The following is a 14,939-nucleotide window of genomic DNA, read 5'->3' on the forward strand; positions in this document are numbered from 1 at the left end:
CGCGTCGGATGTGGGCGCCGGCGCAGTTCTCTCCCAGCGAGGTCCAGACCAGAAACTGTATCAGAGAGGGTGATAAGTGGAAGACTGCATTCATCACACCCACCGGACATTATGAGAGCCTGGTCATACCATTTGGACTCTGCAACGCACCCTCGGCCTTCCAACAATTCATAAATGACGTCCTCCGAGACATGCTGGGCCGATGGGTGTTCGTCTACCTGGATGACATTCTCATTTACTCCCGCCACCTGGAAGAACATATCCAACACGTACGTGCTGTTTTAAAGAGATTGCTCGCTCACCAACTGTACTGCAAGCTGGAAAAATGTGCTTTTCACCAGCACTCCACCACGTTCCTGGGTTTTGTCATCTCGCCCCAGGGTGTGGCCTTGGACCCGCAGAAGCTAGAAGCTGTACGTCACTGGCCCCTACCCAGGACACTCAAACAGCTTCAGCGGTTTCTCGGGTTTGCGAATTTCTACCGTCGCTTTATCCGGGGCTACAGTACAGTTGGAGCACCATTAACCACATTGACCAGGCCCTCATCTCACCCATTTCAGCTCAATCCAACTGCCATCTCAGCCTTCAAGGAACTCTGCCATCGCTTCACCACCACCCCGATTCTTCTTCATCCCGATGCCAACAAACCCTTCGTTGTGGAGGTGGACGCGTCGGATGTGGGCGCCGGCGCAGTTCTCTCCCAGCGAGGTCCAGACCAGAAACTGCATCCCTGCTGGGCATAAAGTGGGCTTTGGAGGAATGGCGTCACTGGCTCCAGGGCGCCAGTGAGCCATTTATCGTCTGGACCGAACACCAAAACCTGATCACCATCAAGAACCTCAAACAGCTCAATCCATGGCACAGTGGGCACTATTTTTTAAACAATATAATTTTCATCTTTTTTACCGCCCGGGGTCGAAGAACACCAAAGCCGACGCCCTATCACGCCAGTATGAGGACGATCTCCCCCGGGCGGAATCCCGTGCCTGTCATCCATCCATCTCGAATCCCCGCACCCCTTCACTGGGATTTGGAGACCAGGGTCCGCCAGGCACAGGCGACGGAGACCGAACCGGCAGGTGTGCCGCCTGGACGACTCCACGTACCCCAACATCTACGAGCGGAGGTTCTCCAATGGGGGCATTCGTCCATCATCGCCGGACATCCTGGGGCTCGACGAACCCTATCATTCATTCAACGGGCGTTCTGGTGGCCCTCCTTGAGGAGAGATGTCCGCGAGTTCGTTCAGGCATGCCCGGTGTGCGCCAGGGCAAAGGACACAAATCAACCAGCTCCAGGAGAACTCCAACCACTCCCAGTTCCTCGACGGCCCTGGACGCACATCGCCCTGGATTTTATCACGGGCCTGCCGGTTTCAGAGGGTAAGAACACAATATTAACCAACGTTGATCGGTTCTCCAAGGCCGTGCACCTGGTGGCCCTAGCCGGACTCCCCTCAGCAAAAGACACAGCGGAATTGATTTTGGAACCAGTAGTCCGACTGCATGGGTTCCCAAAGGACATCGTCTCGGACAGGGGGCCCCAGTTCACAGTCCGGTTCTGGAAGGCCTTCTGCCATCTGATCAATTCCACCTGTAGTCTGTCATCCGGTTACCATCCCCAGACTAATGGTCAGACGGAACGGACCAACCAACAACTGGAGCGCTACCTGAGATGTTTCGTTTACGATCGCCAGCGCTCCTGGGCCCGCTACCTCAAATGGGCCGAACTGTCCCACAACCTCCACGTCTCCTCAGCCACCAACCTAAGCCCATTTGAGGTGTGCCATGGTTTCCATCCTCCCATGTTCAACCATCAAGAACCGGAGGTTGACGTACCATCGGCCCAACAGTTGGTCCGTAGGTGTCGGCGGATATGGAACCAAGCTAATCGCGCCATCCAGCGAGCCAACACCAGCTACGTCGCCCAGCATCGCCGCCGACACCCGCCGGGACGTTTGTACCACGTAGGTGACAAGGTATGGTTATCAACTAAAAACCTCCATCTTCACACCGAGTCAAGAAAATTATCACCAAGGTTCATCGGACCATACCGCATCACTTTACGGATTTACCCTGTCACCTACCGGCTCCAGCTGCCTGCGGCACTCCGGATCCACCCAGTCTTCCATACATCACAGCTAAAACCCTTCATCACTTCACGTCTGGTTCCACCCCCCCCTGCTCCTCCTCCCCGAATCATTGACGGCGGTCCCGCCTACACCATGCGACGAATCCTTGATTCACGCCCTCGGGGCAGGGGCACCCAGTACCTGGTCGATTGGGAAGGCTACGGCCCCGAGGAGCGATCTTGGGTTCCAGCAGGGTTTATCCTCGACCCTGAGCTCATCCTGGACTACCGTCACAGGGTATCCTCCACCTCAGGACCGTCTGGAGCCGGTCCTGGACAGGGGGGTACTGTCATGCACACTCGGAACGCGACCGGCACTAGGACCCGGAAGTTAAGCGGTCGCAAACCAGGAAGTATAAAAGAGGTAAACAAACCATAGCACCTCCCTCAGTCATTGAGTTTCGCCGATGCCACGTCGGAATCCTACATCTAACTGTGAGTACTCACCCTTTTGGTTTCAATTCCTGATCGAGGGGGTATCTATAGGACGCGGGTTAGATTGTGTCTTTCCCTTGCTCCCAATTTGTGAGAGTCCTTAGACTAAAAGCGTAATTATCCTGACTACTCGTGTTCTTCCGCGTTTGGGTTTACCATTCACGCTACAAAGGGCTAACCGCTAAAGCTACGTCTTCTGGTCATCTCAGGTTAGTTCTTGACATCAACAGGGAACTTATCCTCATTTGGGTGATAACGGGTAACGGGGATTGATATACAGTCATACTATGTGTTATAAGGCTGGAAGTTCAGTAGGAGATGTGTTTGAGTTAATATTAAGTCCAGTTCATTATTGGTGTCTAGTCCTGAACTATCGAGCGACTGCAGTCTTAAGAGAACAGCTGTCAGCATCAGCCGAGCCCAGGATCATCTTCGTGGAAAAGTGGAACCATCCCCAGTCACCACACACATACCAGGCAGACCACAGAGGGCATCCACGTGACAAGATCTCCAACCAGAAGCGGGGCTCCAGGACGAGTCAGACAGGTCCACAGGGCAGAGGTGATCTGGATTACTGGCAGCTCATGACAGAGAGACAGGGAGAGAGAAAGAGAGAGTGGGAGAGGGAGAGATGAGAAGAGAGTAGAGGAGAGAGCAGAAGAGTAGGAGAGATAACAGTTAGGTGTGGTCACAGTCACAATGTATAAGGCGAATTTATTTTTAGTGCAGAGTGGAAGCATGCACTATGACAGCAAAACTATAAGGGAGAGCCAGAATTAAACACAGACATGAGGGTTCCCTGAGATGTAAAGCAACCAATTACTTCACCGTACACACCTAAATGATCAAACTTTGGGGCTTTGTAAGAAAAAGCTCTGCCCCTAGCTATAGTTTTCTTCAACTTAGATTGAAGTAGGTGTGGCGGATCTTTAAAACACTAGCAGTTTACTCAGATACTACAGCGCAAGACCATTTAATGCTTTGTACGTCAAAAGTAATTTTTTTTAAATCAATGCGAAATTTCACGGGGAGCCAATGCAGGGTGGATAAAATAGGGATGATGTGCTTGTATCTTCTTCTAGTGAGGACTCTTGCTGCTGCATTCTGGACAAACTGAAGCTTATTTATGCAACTAGTTGAACAACCTGATAGTAAGACATTACAATATTCCAACCTAGAGGTGATAAAAGCTATTTTTTCAATGAATGCTATCCTGGTAATATTATCTACATATTATCTACATCTAAACTTATATTTATGAAATGCGTTTTTCACGCCATTGCTATGCTACAACACTTATCTTATCATCTTCTTGTATTACTCAGATACTTATGTCTCTGCCTGGATCTGAGCATGTCTGGCAAAATCATGTCTTGGATTTTGCCATGACCATTTTGATCCTGCTCTGTGTGGGGGGCATTATCAGTATGGTTTATAGGTAGACTGGATACTCAGCCCCCACTTCCATACTTCCATTGAGCAGTGGTGGCTCAGAGGGCTAAGGCACTGAGTTACTGATTGGAAGATCGGCGGTTCGATCCCCAGCTCCAGTTGCCACTGTTGGGCCCTTGAGTAAGGCCCTTAACTGCTCCAGGGGTGCTGTATCATGGCTGACCCTGCGCTGTGACCCCAGTTACGCTGGGATATGTGAAGAAGGAATTTCACTGTGCTGCAATGTATATGTGACAAATAAAGGCTTAACTTATCTCCATGTCCACTGTATACAGCTGCAGTGGCTATAAATACATTTTGGCCATGCAGAATATACAACTGCATGCAAAATACCTGATGTTTATATCCTACGATTTCAAATAAATTTCCAAAAATATAGTCTTGTACATTCATGTCCTATTAACTGGTTCTGTTTCACACACCACTATTAACTGCAAAGCTCAAAGGATTTATCTCAAACCAATAGTCCCATCAACAAGTGGGATTTATAAACCCTATGTGGAGAAATAAAAATATAGCAAGTCTCTAAGTGGATGCTGAGTAATGATAATGACTTTCCAATGACTCAGATGTGTTCAGTTTGGGGATTTTACAAAGCTGAAGCCCTTTTACTAAAAAGATTAGCAAAATCCCTATTTCTTTTATCATCAATAGTTATTTTTGTTTTATCAGCATGTTTTAGGTAAGAAAGCACAAAATTTCTCCATGTTAAATTGTTGAGCTGTGTTTAATTTTTTCTTTCCTCAATCTTGAAGCCACAATGGAGGGAGACACAATTGTTTTAAATTCAAATTTAACACGTTTTATGACAATTCTGACAATGGAATCAATGGATATATCACCATCTAGTGCTTTTGCTATATTAATTATTTGCATCTCCACATACTGCTTAATTTTGTTTTTTCAGTCAGTGTTACTTGTGACTATTATTATAAAAAGAGATCTGCATAAGCCAATGTACATACTGCTGATTAATTTGTCCATATGTGACATAACCGCATCTACAGCTTTTTACCCTCAGCTGGCTACTAGTATATTGTCGCAGACTAGAGAAATCTTCTACCCTGCTTGCGCCTTGCAAGGCATTCTTATTCACCTTTGTGGGGGTGGATCACTCTTATTTCTCAGTGTAATGGCTTATGACCGATATGTTGCCATCTGCAAGCCTTTGAGATACCATAATCTGATGACACAAGGTACATTGGTCAGACTTATTTTTTTAGGTTGGTCCATAAATTTTTTAGTCATTGGGATTTTATTCATACTCACATTAAGCAAAAAAATCTGCAGGACCAATATAGTTGACATTTACTGTAATAATCCATCTTTACTGAAACTAAGCTGTGATGATACTAGAGTGGTGAACTACTATGGTTTGTTTACTATAGCCCTCATACAAGGCTCTTCCATACTGATTGTATCAATAACATATATTAAAATACTAATTACCTGTATTTCTACAAAACAGACACACTCTATAAGTAAGGCAATGCAAACCTGTGGGACACATTTGGTAGTTTTTCTGAGTTTTGAAGTTAACACATTCTTACTATTGATTTCTCATAGGTTTGAATCAGTGTCTCCACACTTAAGAAAAGCCTTTGGTGTTTCAGTTGTTATCTTTCCTCCAATTCTTAACCCACTAATTTATGGGCTAAAAACAAGGGAAATTCGACAAGCAATTTTTACGTTCTTTCAAAAAAAAAAATCCTTCTACCTAACAGGAAACTGAACTAAAAGCATATAACTTCTATTATCTTCTAATCCCTGCCCAGCTGACTATATGTTGATTTATTATATATGCAAGAATAAATTATACTGTATACATTTAAGTATATAAGCATAATATGATGTTTATAAATTGCATGGGCCATCGCAAAGGCTTACATTTAATATGCTATCATGAATAGCAGCTTGAAATTGCAACCAAGATGTTCAATCACCCAAATAATGCAACACTGCACACTTATTTGGGTGTTATTGCTAACAATGCAGTAAATTAAACTGATTAAATTATAATTTAAGTTATTTATAATTTGATGTTGATATGAAGTAGGATTTTTCTATTTTTGTTTGTTATTTGTAAATGACACATATCCACAACCTGCTTTATGAGAAAATCTAACCAAATTTATTAAAAAAAAATTTCCCTTTACAAAAAAAATGTCAATTTCCAATTACAAAAGAAAGAAATGTCAGTTAAGTCATCTAATGAGCAATGTGCATGTAAAAGATTTTTTCATAAATTATGCATTTCAATACATTGCTTCTTTAATAAACAGTTTCTAATTAGCCAAAACGTTGCAAAAAAAATCCAAAACTTAAAGCCACATTTAAAGTAACAACAATTTTAATCTAAATGAATAAAGAAATATTTTAAATGCAATGCAAAGCACTGCCCTCCCAGCACAATCATGTCATGTAACTTATAGTATACCTTAAGAACTTGTTTTGCCAATATCAGTTCATGTGACTTTGATATACTACATCTTAAGTTTCTTTTCTATTTTAGTTGAGCTTTATTTATGAAATTCTACATTCTTTCCCATTACTATTAAAAAATATTTTTTACATTTAATATCAAATCAATTTCCTAAATTCTTAGAGGAATTTCAGAAATTAGTTGCTTTTTTTTTACATTAATTACTTCTTTTAATGCCTTGCCTTTATATAAACGTCTACATACAGTCTAAAACCCTTTGTATATTGAGCTTGTCTATATTCATATCTCTTTTGTGTTATAACACTAAATGTGCTGGTGTTTTGAAGGTAAATCAGATTAAAGCCCTATTATGTTGCAGTGAGGTCTCTGTGTGATTTTATGTTTTCATTAATCATGTAGTTATAAATAAAGGTCTAAAATAATTAAGCATGTTTGTCACACAAAATGTTTCTGATCATCAAACACATTTAACTATTAGTCAAAGATAACACAAGTAAACACAAAATGCAGTTTTTAAATGATGGTTTTTATTATTTAGGGAGAAAAAAAATCCAAACCTACATGGCCCTGTGTGAAAAAGTAACTGCCCCCTGAACCTAATAACTGGTTGGGCCACCCTTAGCAGCAATAACTGCAATCAAGCGTTTGCGATAACTTGCAACAAGTCTTTTACAGCGCTCTGGAGGAATTTTGGCCCACTCATCTTTGCAGAATTGTTGTAATTCAGCTTTATTTGAGGGTTTTCTAGCATGAACCGCCTTTTTAAGGTCATGCCACAACATCTCGAAAGGATTCAGGTCAGGACTTTGACTAGGCCATTTCAAAGTCTTCATTTTGTTTTTCTTCAGCCATTCAGAGGTGGATTTGCTGGTGTGTTTTGGGTCATTGTCCTGCTGCAGCACCCAAGATCGCTTCAGCTTGAGTTGACGAACAGATGGCCGGACATTCTCCTTCAGGATTTTTTGGTAGACAGTAGAATTCATGGTTCCATCTATCACAGCAAGCCTTCCAGGTCCTGAAGCAGCAAAACAACCCCAGACCATCACACTACCACCACCAAATTTTACTGTTGGTATGATGTTCTTTTTCTGAAATGCTGAGTTACTTTTACGCCAAATGTAACGGGACACGCATCTTCCAAAAAGTTCAACTTTTGTCCTCGTCAGTCCACAAGGTATTTTCCCAAAAGTCTTGGCAATCATTGAGATGTTTTTTAGCAAAATTGAGATGAGCCTTAATGTTCTTTTTGCTTCAAAGTGGTTTGCGGCTTGGAAATCTGCCATGCAGGCCGTTTTTGCCCAGTCTCTTTCTTATGGTCGAGTCGTGAACACTGACCTTAATTGAGGCAATTGAGGCCTGCAGTTCTTTAGATGTTGTCCTGGGGTCTTTTGTGGCCTCTCGGATGAGTTGTCTCTGCGCTCTTGGGGTAATTTTGGTCGGCCGGCCACTCCTGGGAAGGTTAACCACTGTTCCATGTTTTTGCCATTTGTGGATAATGGCTCTCACTGTGGTTCGCTGGAGTCCCAAAGCTTTAGAAATGGCTTTATAACCTTCACCAGACTGATAGATCTCAATTACTTTTGTTCTCATTTGTTCCTGAATTTCTTTGGATCTTGGGATGATGTCTAGCTTTTGAGGTGCTTTTGGTCTACTTCTCTGTGTCAGGTAGCTCCTATTTAAGTGATTTCTTGATTGAAACAGGTGTGGGAGTAATCAGGCCTGGGGGTGACTACAGAAATTGAACTCAGGTGTGATAAACCACAGTTAAGTTATTTTTTAACAAGGGGGGAAATCACTTTTTCACACAGGGCCATGTAGATTTGAAGTTTTTTTCTCCCTTAATAACGGAAACCTTCATTTAAAAACTGCATTTTGTGTTCAATTATGTTATCTTTGACTAATATTTAACGGTTTTTGATGAGCAGAAACATTTAAGTGTGACAAACATGCAAAAGAATAATAAATCAGGAAGGGGGCAAATAGTTTTTCACACCACTGTAAGTTATTTTTTAACAAGGGGGGCAATCACTTTTTCACACAGGGCCATGTAGATTTGGAGTTTTTAATTTCTCCCTTAATAACGTAAACCTTCATTTAAAAACTGCATTTTGTGTTCAATTATGTTATCTTTGACTAATAGTTAACGGTTTTTGATGAGCAGAAACATTTAAGTGTGACAAACATGCAAAAGAATAATAAATCAGGAAGGGGGCAAATAGTTTTTCACACCACTGTAATCTGATGCCCTCAGACCTTCAGTAGGCATCTCCCATTTAACTCTTGGTGGATTTACTATATATGGTATCCTCCCACTATTAAAGGATCTGTAAAGGATTTAGCAGTGCAGACACAGACACAGGGAACACTATGTTAGGTAAATAATCACTCTTTTTGAGTGTGGTCAGTCTGAGCTGATAAACAGAGGTACGGATCTGCTTCACCAGCAACACCCGGCAAATATCTGCCATACATTTGGACATAAAGGGGGTACCTTGATCATTAATGATTCTTTTGGTAGGCCCGCACAACTGAAGAGCAGCACCAGCTCCTTGGCGATGGCTTTGGAAGTCATTTTCTGACATGAAGGGGTCTCAGGGTACCGTGTGGCATAGTCTATCACTACCAAGATGTACTCTTGGGCTCTCAGATTTTGGAAGTGGGCCGACCACGTCCATCTCGTTATGCTCAAATAGTGTGTCAATGAGCAAATTAGTGCAGCTGGGTCCAGCTTCTTGGGCGCAGTCCTTTGGCACTCGGGACATTGTTGACAAAAGTTCTTCACTTCAGCCTCAAAATCAGGACAATGAAAGTGATACTTGATCTTTTCCATTGTGTTCTTCACTTCAATGTGGCTGCAGAGAGGGTGAGAGTGGGCCAGGTACATTACAACATCAACCTTTCTTTGCGGGACCACTAGGAAGTTCTCCTCTTCTTAGCGTGTGATAGTATAGAAGAGCTTTCATGCCCACAGCCTTTTGTTCTTCTTTAGGGAGTGAGTGCAAGGCAAAGTCAATGAAGACTTTCTTCAAAACCAGTTTTGTCAAAGCGAAGAAATATAAGTTCCATATCATGTCCACCATGTTCCTCGGGTTTATTATCGGTCCCGCAGCCATCAAGATGGAACTCGCAAAGCTCCAACACTGCATGAAAAAAACTGTAATATGGGTATAGGAAATTCCCGCTTAACGTTCTGTTTGCCAGGTGTATGAGGCAGAGTGCTTAGAAAGGTAGCATGCAAAGGGAAATGGTAATTTTCCACTAATAATTTTAAAGGTGAAATGACCAGATACCTTTTTATATAAGGATAAAGTTTCTAGGAATCCTCACTGCTAGCATTGAGATGTGATGGCTGTGAGGTGTAAAGGCTTTTGTAAATTAATGACTAGCAGGAAGAGGTGCTGTCCTTATTATCATAGCCGGGTGGGGGTATTAGCTATGGTGTGCCTTTGTCTCTTCAGCTTGGGGGTTTGAAGGAGAAGCAAGCTGCACACACTGCTCTTCTCAAAGGGCTGTCCAGCGCCTTGATTAGCTTGAGTGCAAGTTTGGCGAGTGAAGACCGCAAGAAGAGTTAAGCCATGTGCATAAGAGTTAAGAGGGTGCATAACATGTTGACCATTATAATAGTTGACACTATAGTAGTAAATTATACCTTGCCAAGTTAGCCTAGGTTAGTACTTTGCTACCACTTTTTCTTAACTTGCATTGTTGTAGGTGTCCATCTAATTTAACAGTTTGTCATGTCCAAATTATACAATGTTGTTTAAATTTTTTTGGAATAAAGCGATTTTAATTCAACGTTACAGGAAGCTGTAGGGCGCCTCCATAATTCAGAAAACCCACATACTGTACACTACTGTTTAAAAGGTTTCTAAGGCATCTTGAGAAGGACCTGCTCCAGCTAGATTCTGCTTTATGATGGCTGGAGCTACACATCCTGCTCCTGTGCTTCCAGTGATCTGACCCCATCTGCCCTCTGCACCTACTGCTGAACTGAATCTACACAACTTCTGATATATTGAACTTTCACCTGCACAACACACTTGATGTTATTTCTATCTGTTATCACCCAGATGAGGATGGGTTCCCTGTTGAGTCTGGTTCCTCTCAAGGTTTCTTCCTATTGCCATCTCAGGGAGTTTTTCCTTGCCAATGTCGCCGTCACCCTTGGCTTGCTCATCAGAGACATTTCATTCATCATTCATTCATTTCATTATTATCTAGACACATTTTTTTCACACATACACACTTCCAAATATTTTCTTTTCTTTTCTTTTCTAAAAAAAAAAAAAAAGCTGCTTTGGGACAATGACCATTGTTAAAAGCGCTATATAAATAAAATTGAATTGAATTGAATTGAAAAGTTTGGGGTCACTTTTAACCTCCATGATTGTTCTTGATTTTTATTTCTTTCTACATTGTAAAGGAATGCTGAATGCATCCAAACAAATGCAATAATGCATTAAACTTCTCATCTGTGCCAGAGGTAGATTTTGGTCTCGCCCTCCTGGGATGGCCTTCATGAGAGCCAGTTTCATTATGGTGACAGCTTTTGCAAATGCACTTGACAATACTGTTCTTGCAAGATTTATTACAGAAAGGCTGACCTCTGTGTCTTAAAATAACAACTAACTGTTGTTTTTGTTGTTGTTACATATTAACCTAATTCCATATGTGTTATTTTATAGTTTTAAAATCCCCAGTATTGTTGTAGAATGTAGAAAATAAATCACTAAACAAAAACAAATCAATTTGCAAGTGACCCCAAACTTTTGTACGGTAGTGTACGTAAATCTTCTCATTTGTCTTTTGGGGTCGCCACAGCAAATCATCTGCCTCCATCTGACCCTATTCTCTGTATCCTTTTCTCTCACACCAACTAACTTCATGTCTTCTCTGACAACATCCATAAATCTTCTCTTAGAGGGTCTTCCTCTCGACCTTCTGCCTGGCAGTTCCAACCTCAGCATCCTTCTACCGATATATTCACAATCTCTCCTTTGAAAATGTCCAAACCACCTCAATCTGGCCTCTCTGACATTATCTCCAAAACATCTAACATAGGTTGTGTTTCTGATGAACTAAGTCTCCATCCTATCCATCCTTGTCACTCCCAAAGAGAAGCTCAACATTTTCAGCTCTGCTACCTTCAGCTCTGCCTCCTGTCTTTTCCTCAGTGTCACTGTCTCTAAGCCGTAGAGCATTCCTTTCATTCTCAATGATACTACAGTGGTGTGAAAAACTATTTGCCCCCTTCCTGATTTCTTATTCTTTTGCATGTTTGTCACACTTAAATGTTTCTGCTCATCAAAAACCGTTAAATATTAGTCAAAGATAACATAATTGAACACAAAATGCAGTTTTTAAATGAAGGTTTCCGTTATTAAGGGAGAAAAAAACTTTAAATCTACATGGCCCTGTGTGAAAAAGTGATTGCCCCCTTTGTTAAAAAATAACTTAACTGTGGCTTATCACACCTGAGTTGAATTTCTGTAGTCACCCCAGGCCTGATTACTGCCACACCTGTTTCAATCAAGAAATCACTTAAATAGGAGCTACCTGACACAGAGAAGTAGACCAAAAGCACCTCAAAAGCTAGACATCATGCCAAGATCCAAAGAAATTCAGGAACAAATGAGAACAAAAGTAATTGAGATCTATCAGTCTGGTGAAGGTTATAAAGCCATTTCTAAAGCTTTGGGACTCCAGCGAACCACAGTGAGAGCCATTATCCACCAATGGCAAAAACATGGAACAGTGGTGAACCTTCCCAGGAGTGGCCGGCCGACCAAAATTACCTCAAGAGCGCAGAGACAACTCATTCGAGAGGCCACAAAAGACCCCAGGACAACATCTAAAGAACTGCAGGCCTCAATTGCCTCAATTAAGGTCCGTGTTCACGACTCCACCATAAGAAAGAGACTGGGCAAAAACGGCCTGCATGGCAGATTTCCAAGCCGCAAACCACTTTGAAGCAAAAAAAGAACATTAAGGCTCGTCTCAATTTTGCTAAAAAACATCTCAATGATTGCCAAGACTTTTGGGAAAATACCTTGTGGACTGACAAGACAAAAGTTGAACTTTTTGGAAGGTGCATGTCCCGTTACATTTGGCGTAAAAGTAACACAGCATTTCAGAAAAAGAACATCATACCAACAGTAAAATATGGTGGTGGTAGTGTGATGGTCTGGGGTTGTTTTGCTGCTTCAGGACCTGGAAGGCTTGCTGTGATAGATGGAACCATGAATTCTACTGTCTACCAAAAAATTCTGAAGGAGAATGTCCGGCCATCTGTTCGTCAACTCAAGCTGAAGCGATCTTGGGTGCTGCAGCAGGACAATGACCCAAAACACACCAGCAAATCCACCTCTGAATGGCTGAAGAAAAACAAAATGAAGACTTTGAAATGGCCTAGTCAAAGTCCTGACCTGAATCCTTTCGAGATGTTGTGGCATGACCTTAAAAAGGCGGTTCATGCTAGAAAACCCTCAAATAAAGCTGAATTACAACAATTCTGCAAAGATGAGTGGGCCAAAATTCCTCCAGAGCGCTGTAAAAGACTCGTTGCAAGCTATCGCAAACGCTTGATTGCAGTTATTGCTGCTAAGGGTGGCCAAACCAGTTATTAGGTTCAGGGGGCAATTACTTTTTCACACAGGGCCATGTAGGTTTGGATTTATTTTTCTCCCTAAATAATAAAAATCATCATTTAAAAACTGCATTTTGTGTTTACTTGTGTTATCTTTGACTAATAGTTAAATGTGTTTGATGATCAGAAACATTTTGTGTGACAAACATGCAAAAGAATAAGAAATCAAGAAGGGGGCAAATAGTTTTTCACACCACTGTATATCCAAATGAACTTCTAAAGATATTGTCTTTCACATTAATGTCATATTAATTGTATCTATTCCATACACCACTAGTAACTGCAAAGCTCAAAGGATTCATTACAGAACAAGAGTCCCATGTAACCTATAGTCATCAAGTGGGATTTTAAAGAAGAGTTGGCCTGTGGGATAAACCCAACATGGAAAGCTGTTTATAAGTCAACATGGAGAGAGTTATGTTTCAAGTTTCTAAGTGGATGCTTAGAAATGATGATAATGTCTTTTCATTGCCTCAGACGTTTTCATTTTGGGAAGTTTTATAATGCTGAATCCATTTCACTGAAATAGTCAGCAAAATGCTTAGCTAATCAGCATGTTCTAGGTAAGAATGCATAGCTTAAGTAAAAAAAAAATGCCTTTGTTAAATTCTTGACCCATGTTAAAGTATTTCTGTTATTCTTTATTATCAGGCTTGTAACTACAATGGAGGGAGACACAATTCTTTTTTATTCAAATGTAACACGTTTTATGACAATTCTGACCCTGGAATCGTTGGACATATCACCATCCAATGCTTTTGCCATATTAATTCTTGGCATATTCACATACTTTTTAATTTTGTTTTTTCACTCCATGTTACTTGTGACTATTATTATAAAAAGGGATTTGCACAAGCCAATGTACATACTGCTGATTAATTTGTCTATATGTGACATAACCGCATCTACAGCTTTTTACCCTCAACTGGCTACTAGTATATTGTTTCAGACTAGAGAAATCTCCTATCCTGCCTGTGTCTTGCAAGGCATTCTCTTTCATGTCTGTGGAAGTGGATCACTCTTATTTCTCAGTGTAATGGCTTATGATCGATATATTGCCATTTGCAAGCCTTTGAGATACCACAGTCTGATGACACAAGGTACCTTGATCAAACTTATTTTCTTGGCCTGGTTGATAAGTTTTTTAATTATTGGGATTTTATTTATACTCACAATGAGCAAAAAAATATGCAGGACCAATATAGTTGACATGTACTGTTATAATCCATCTTTACTGAAACTAAGCTGTGACGATACTAGAGTGGTTAACTACTATGGTTTGTTTACTATAGCACTTGTACAAGGCTCTTCCATACTGATTGTGTCATTAACATATATCAAAATCCTCATTACCTGTATTTCTACAAAACAGACACAATCTATAAGTAAGGCAATGCAAACCTGTGGGACACATTTAGTTGTTTTTCTAAGTTTTGAGCTTAACTCATTCTTACTACTGATGTCTCACAGGTTAGAATCAGTATCTCCACACTTAAGAAGAGCCTGTGCTGTTTCAGTTGTTACCTTTTCTCCAATTCTTAACCCATTAATTTATGGGTTAAAAACAAGAGAAATTCGACAACCAATTTTTAAGTTCTTACAAAAAAAGATTTCTTCTACCTAACTGAACTAAAAGCATATGTTAGCATATAAAAGCATAAAAATAAATTATATACAGTTTAGTTCTAGAACTATGATGTTCATAAGTTGCATGGGGAGCCAATGCAAAGACTTACATTTAATAGCCTATCATGAAAAGCAGCTTGAAATTGCATTTAAGCAAATAAGATAAACATGATAAAGTAAAATATAAACCCTGACTTTCAATCATCC

The 14,939-nt window shown here is 41.1% G+C and overlaps 2 protein-coding genes across 2 annotated transcripts; both read left to right on the plus strand.

Annotated features, from left to right (window-relative positions):
* Positions 1-4,777: 4,777 nt before the first annotated feature.
* Positions 4,778-5,749, plus strand: LOC128533242 (olfactory receptor 52B2-like). The gene has a single exon (XM_053507499.1). The coding sequence runs from the start codon at positions 4,778-4,780 to the stop codon at positions 5,747-5,749; it is 972 nt and encodes a 323-aa protein (XP_053363474.1).
* A 5,597-nt stretch (positions 5,750-11,346) lies between these two features.
* LOC128533598 (olfactory receptor 52B2-like) lies at positions 11,347-14,730 on the plus strand. Its single transcript, XM_053507884.1, has 2 exons — positions 11,347-11,362; positions 13,796-14,730. Exon 2 carries the CDS (start codon positions 13,816-13,818, stop codon positions 14,728-14,730), a length of 915 nt encoding a protein of 304 aa, XP_053363859.1. The 5' UTR covers positions 11,347-11,362; positions 13,796-13,815.
* Positions 14,731-14,939: the final 209 nt, after the last annotated feature.

This window comes from Clarias gariepinus, chromosome 11 (assembly GCF_024256425.1).
Source record: "Clarias gariepinus isolate MV-2021 ecotype Netherlands chromosome 11, CGAR_prim_01v2, whole genome shotgun sequence".
NCBI lineage: Eukaryota > Metazoa > Chordata > Actinopteri > Siluriformes > Clariidae > Clarias > Clarias gariepinus.

Coding starts and splice junctions, on each gene's coding strand:
- LOC128533242 (XM_053507499.1), top strand. CDS start 4,778: ATGGAGGGAGACACAATTGTTTTAAATTCAAATTTAACACGTTTTATG.
- LOC128533598 (XM_053507884.1), top strand. CDS start 13,816: ATGACAATTCTGACCCTGGAATCGTTGGACATATCACCATCCAATGCT.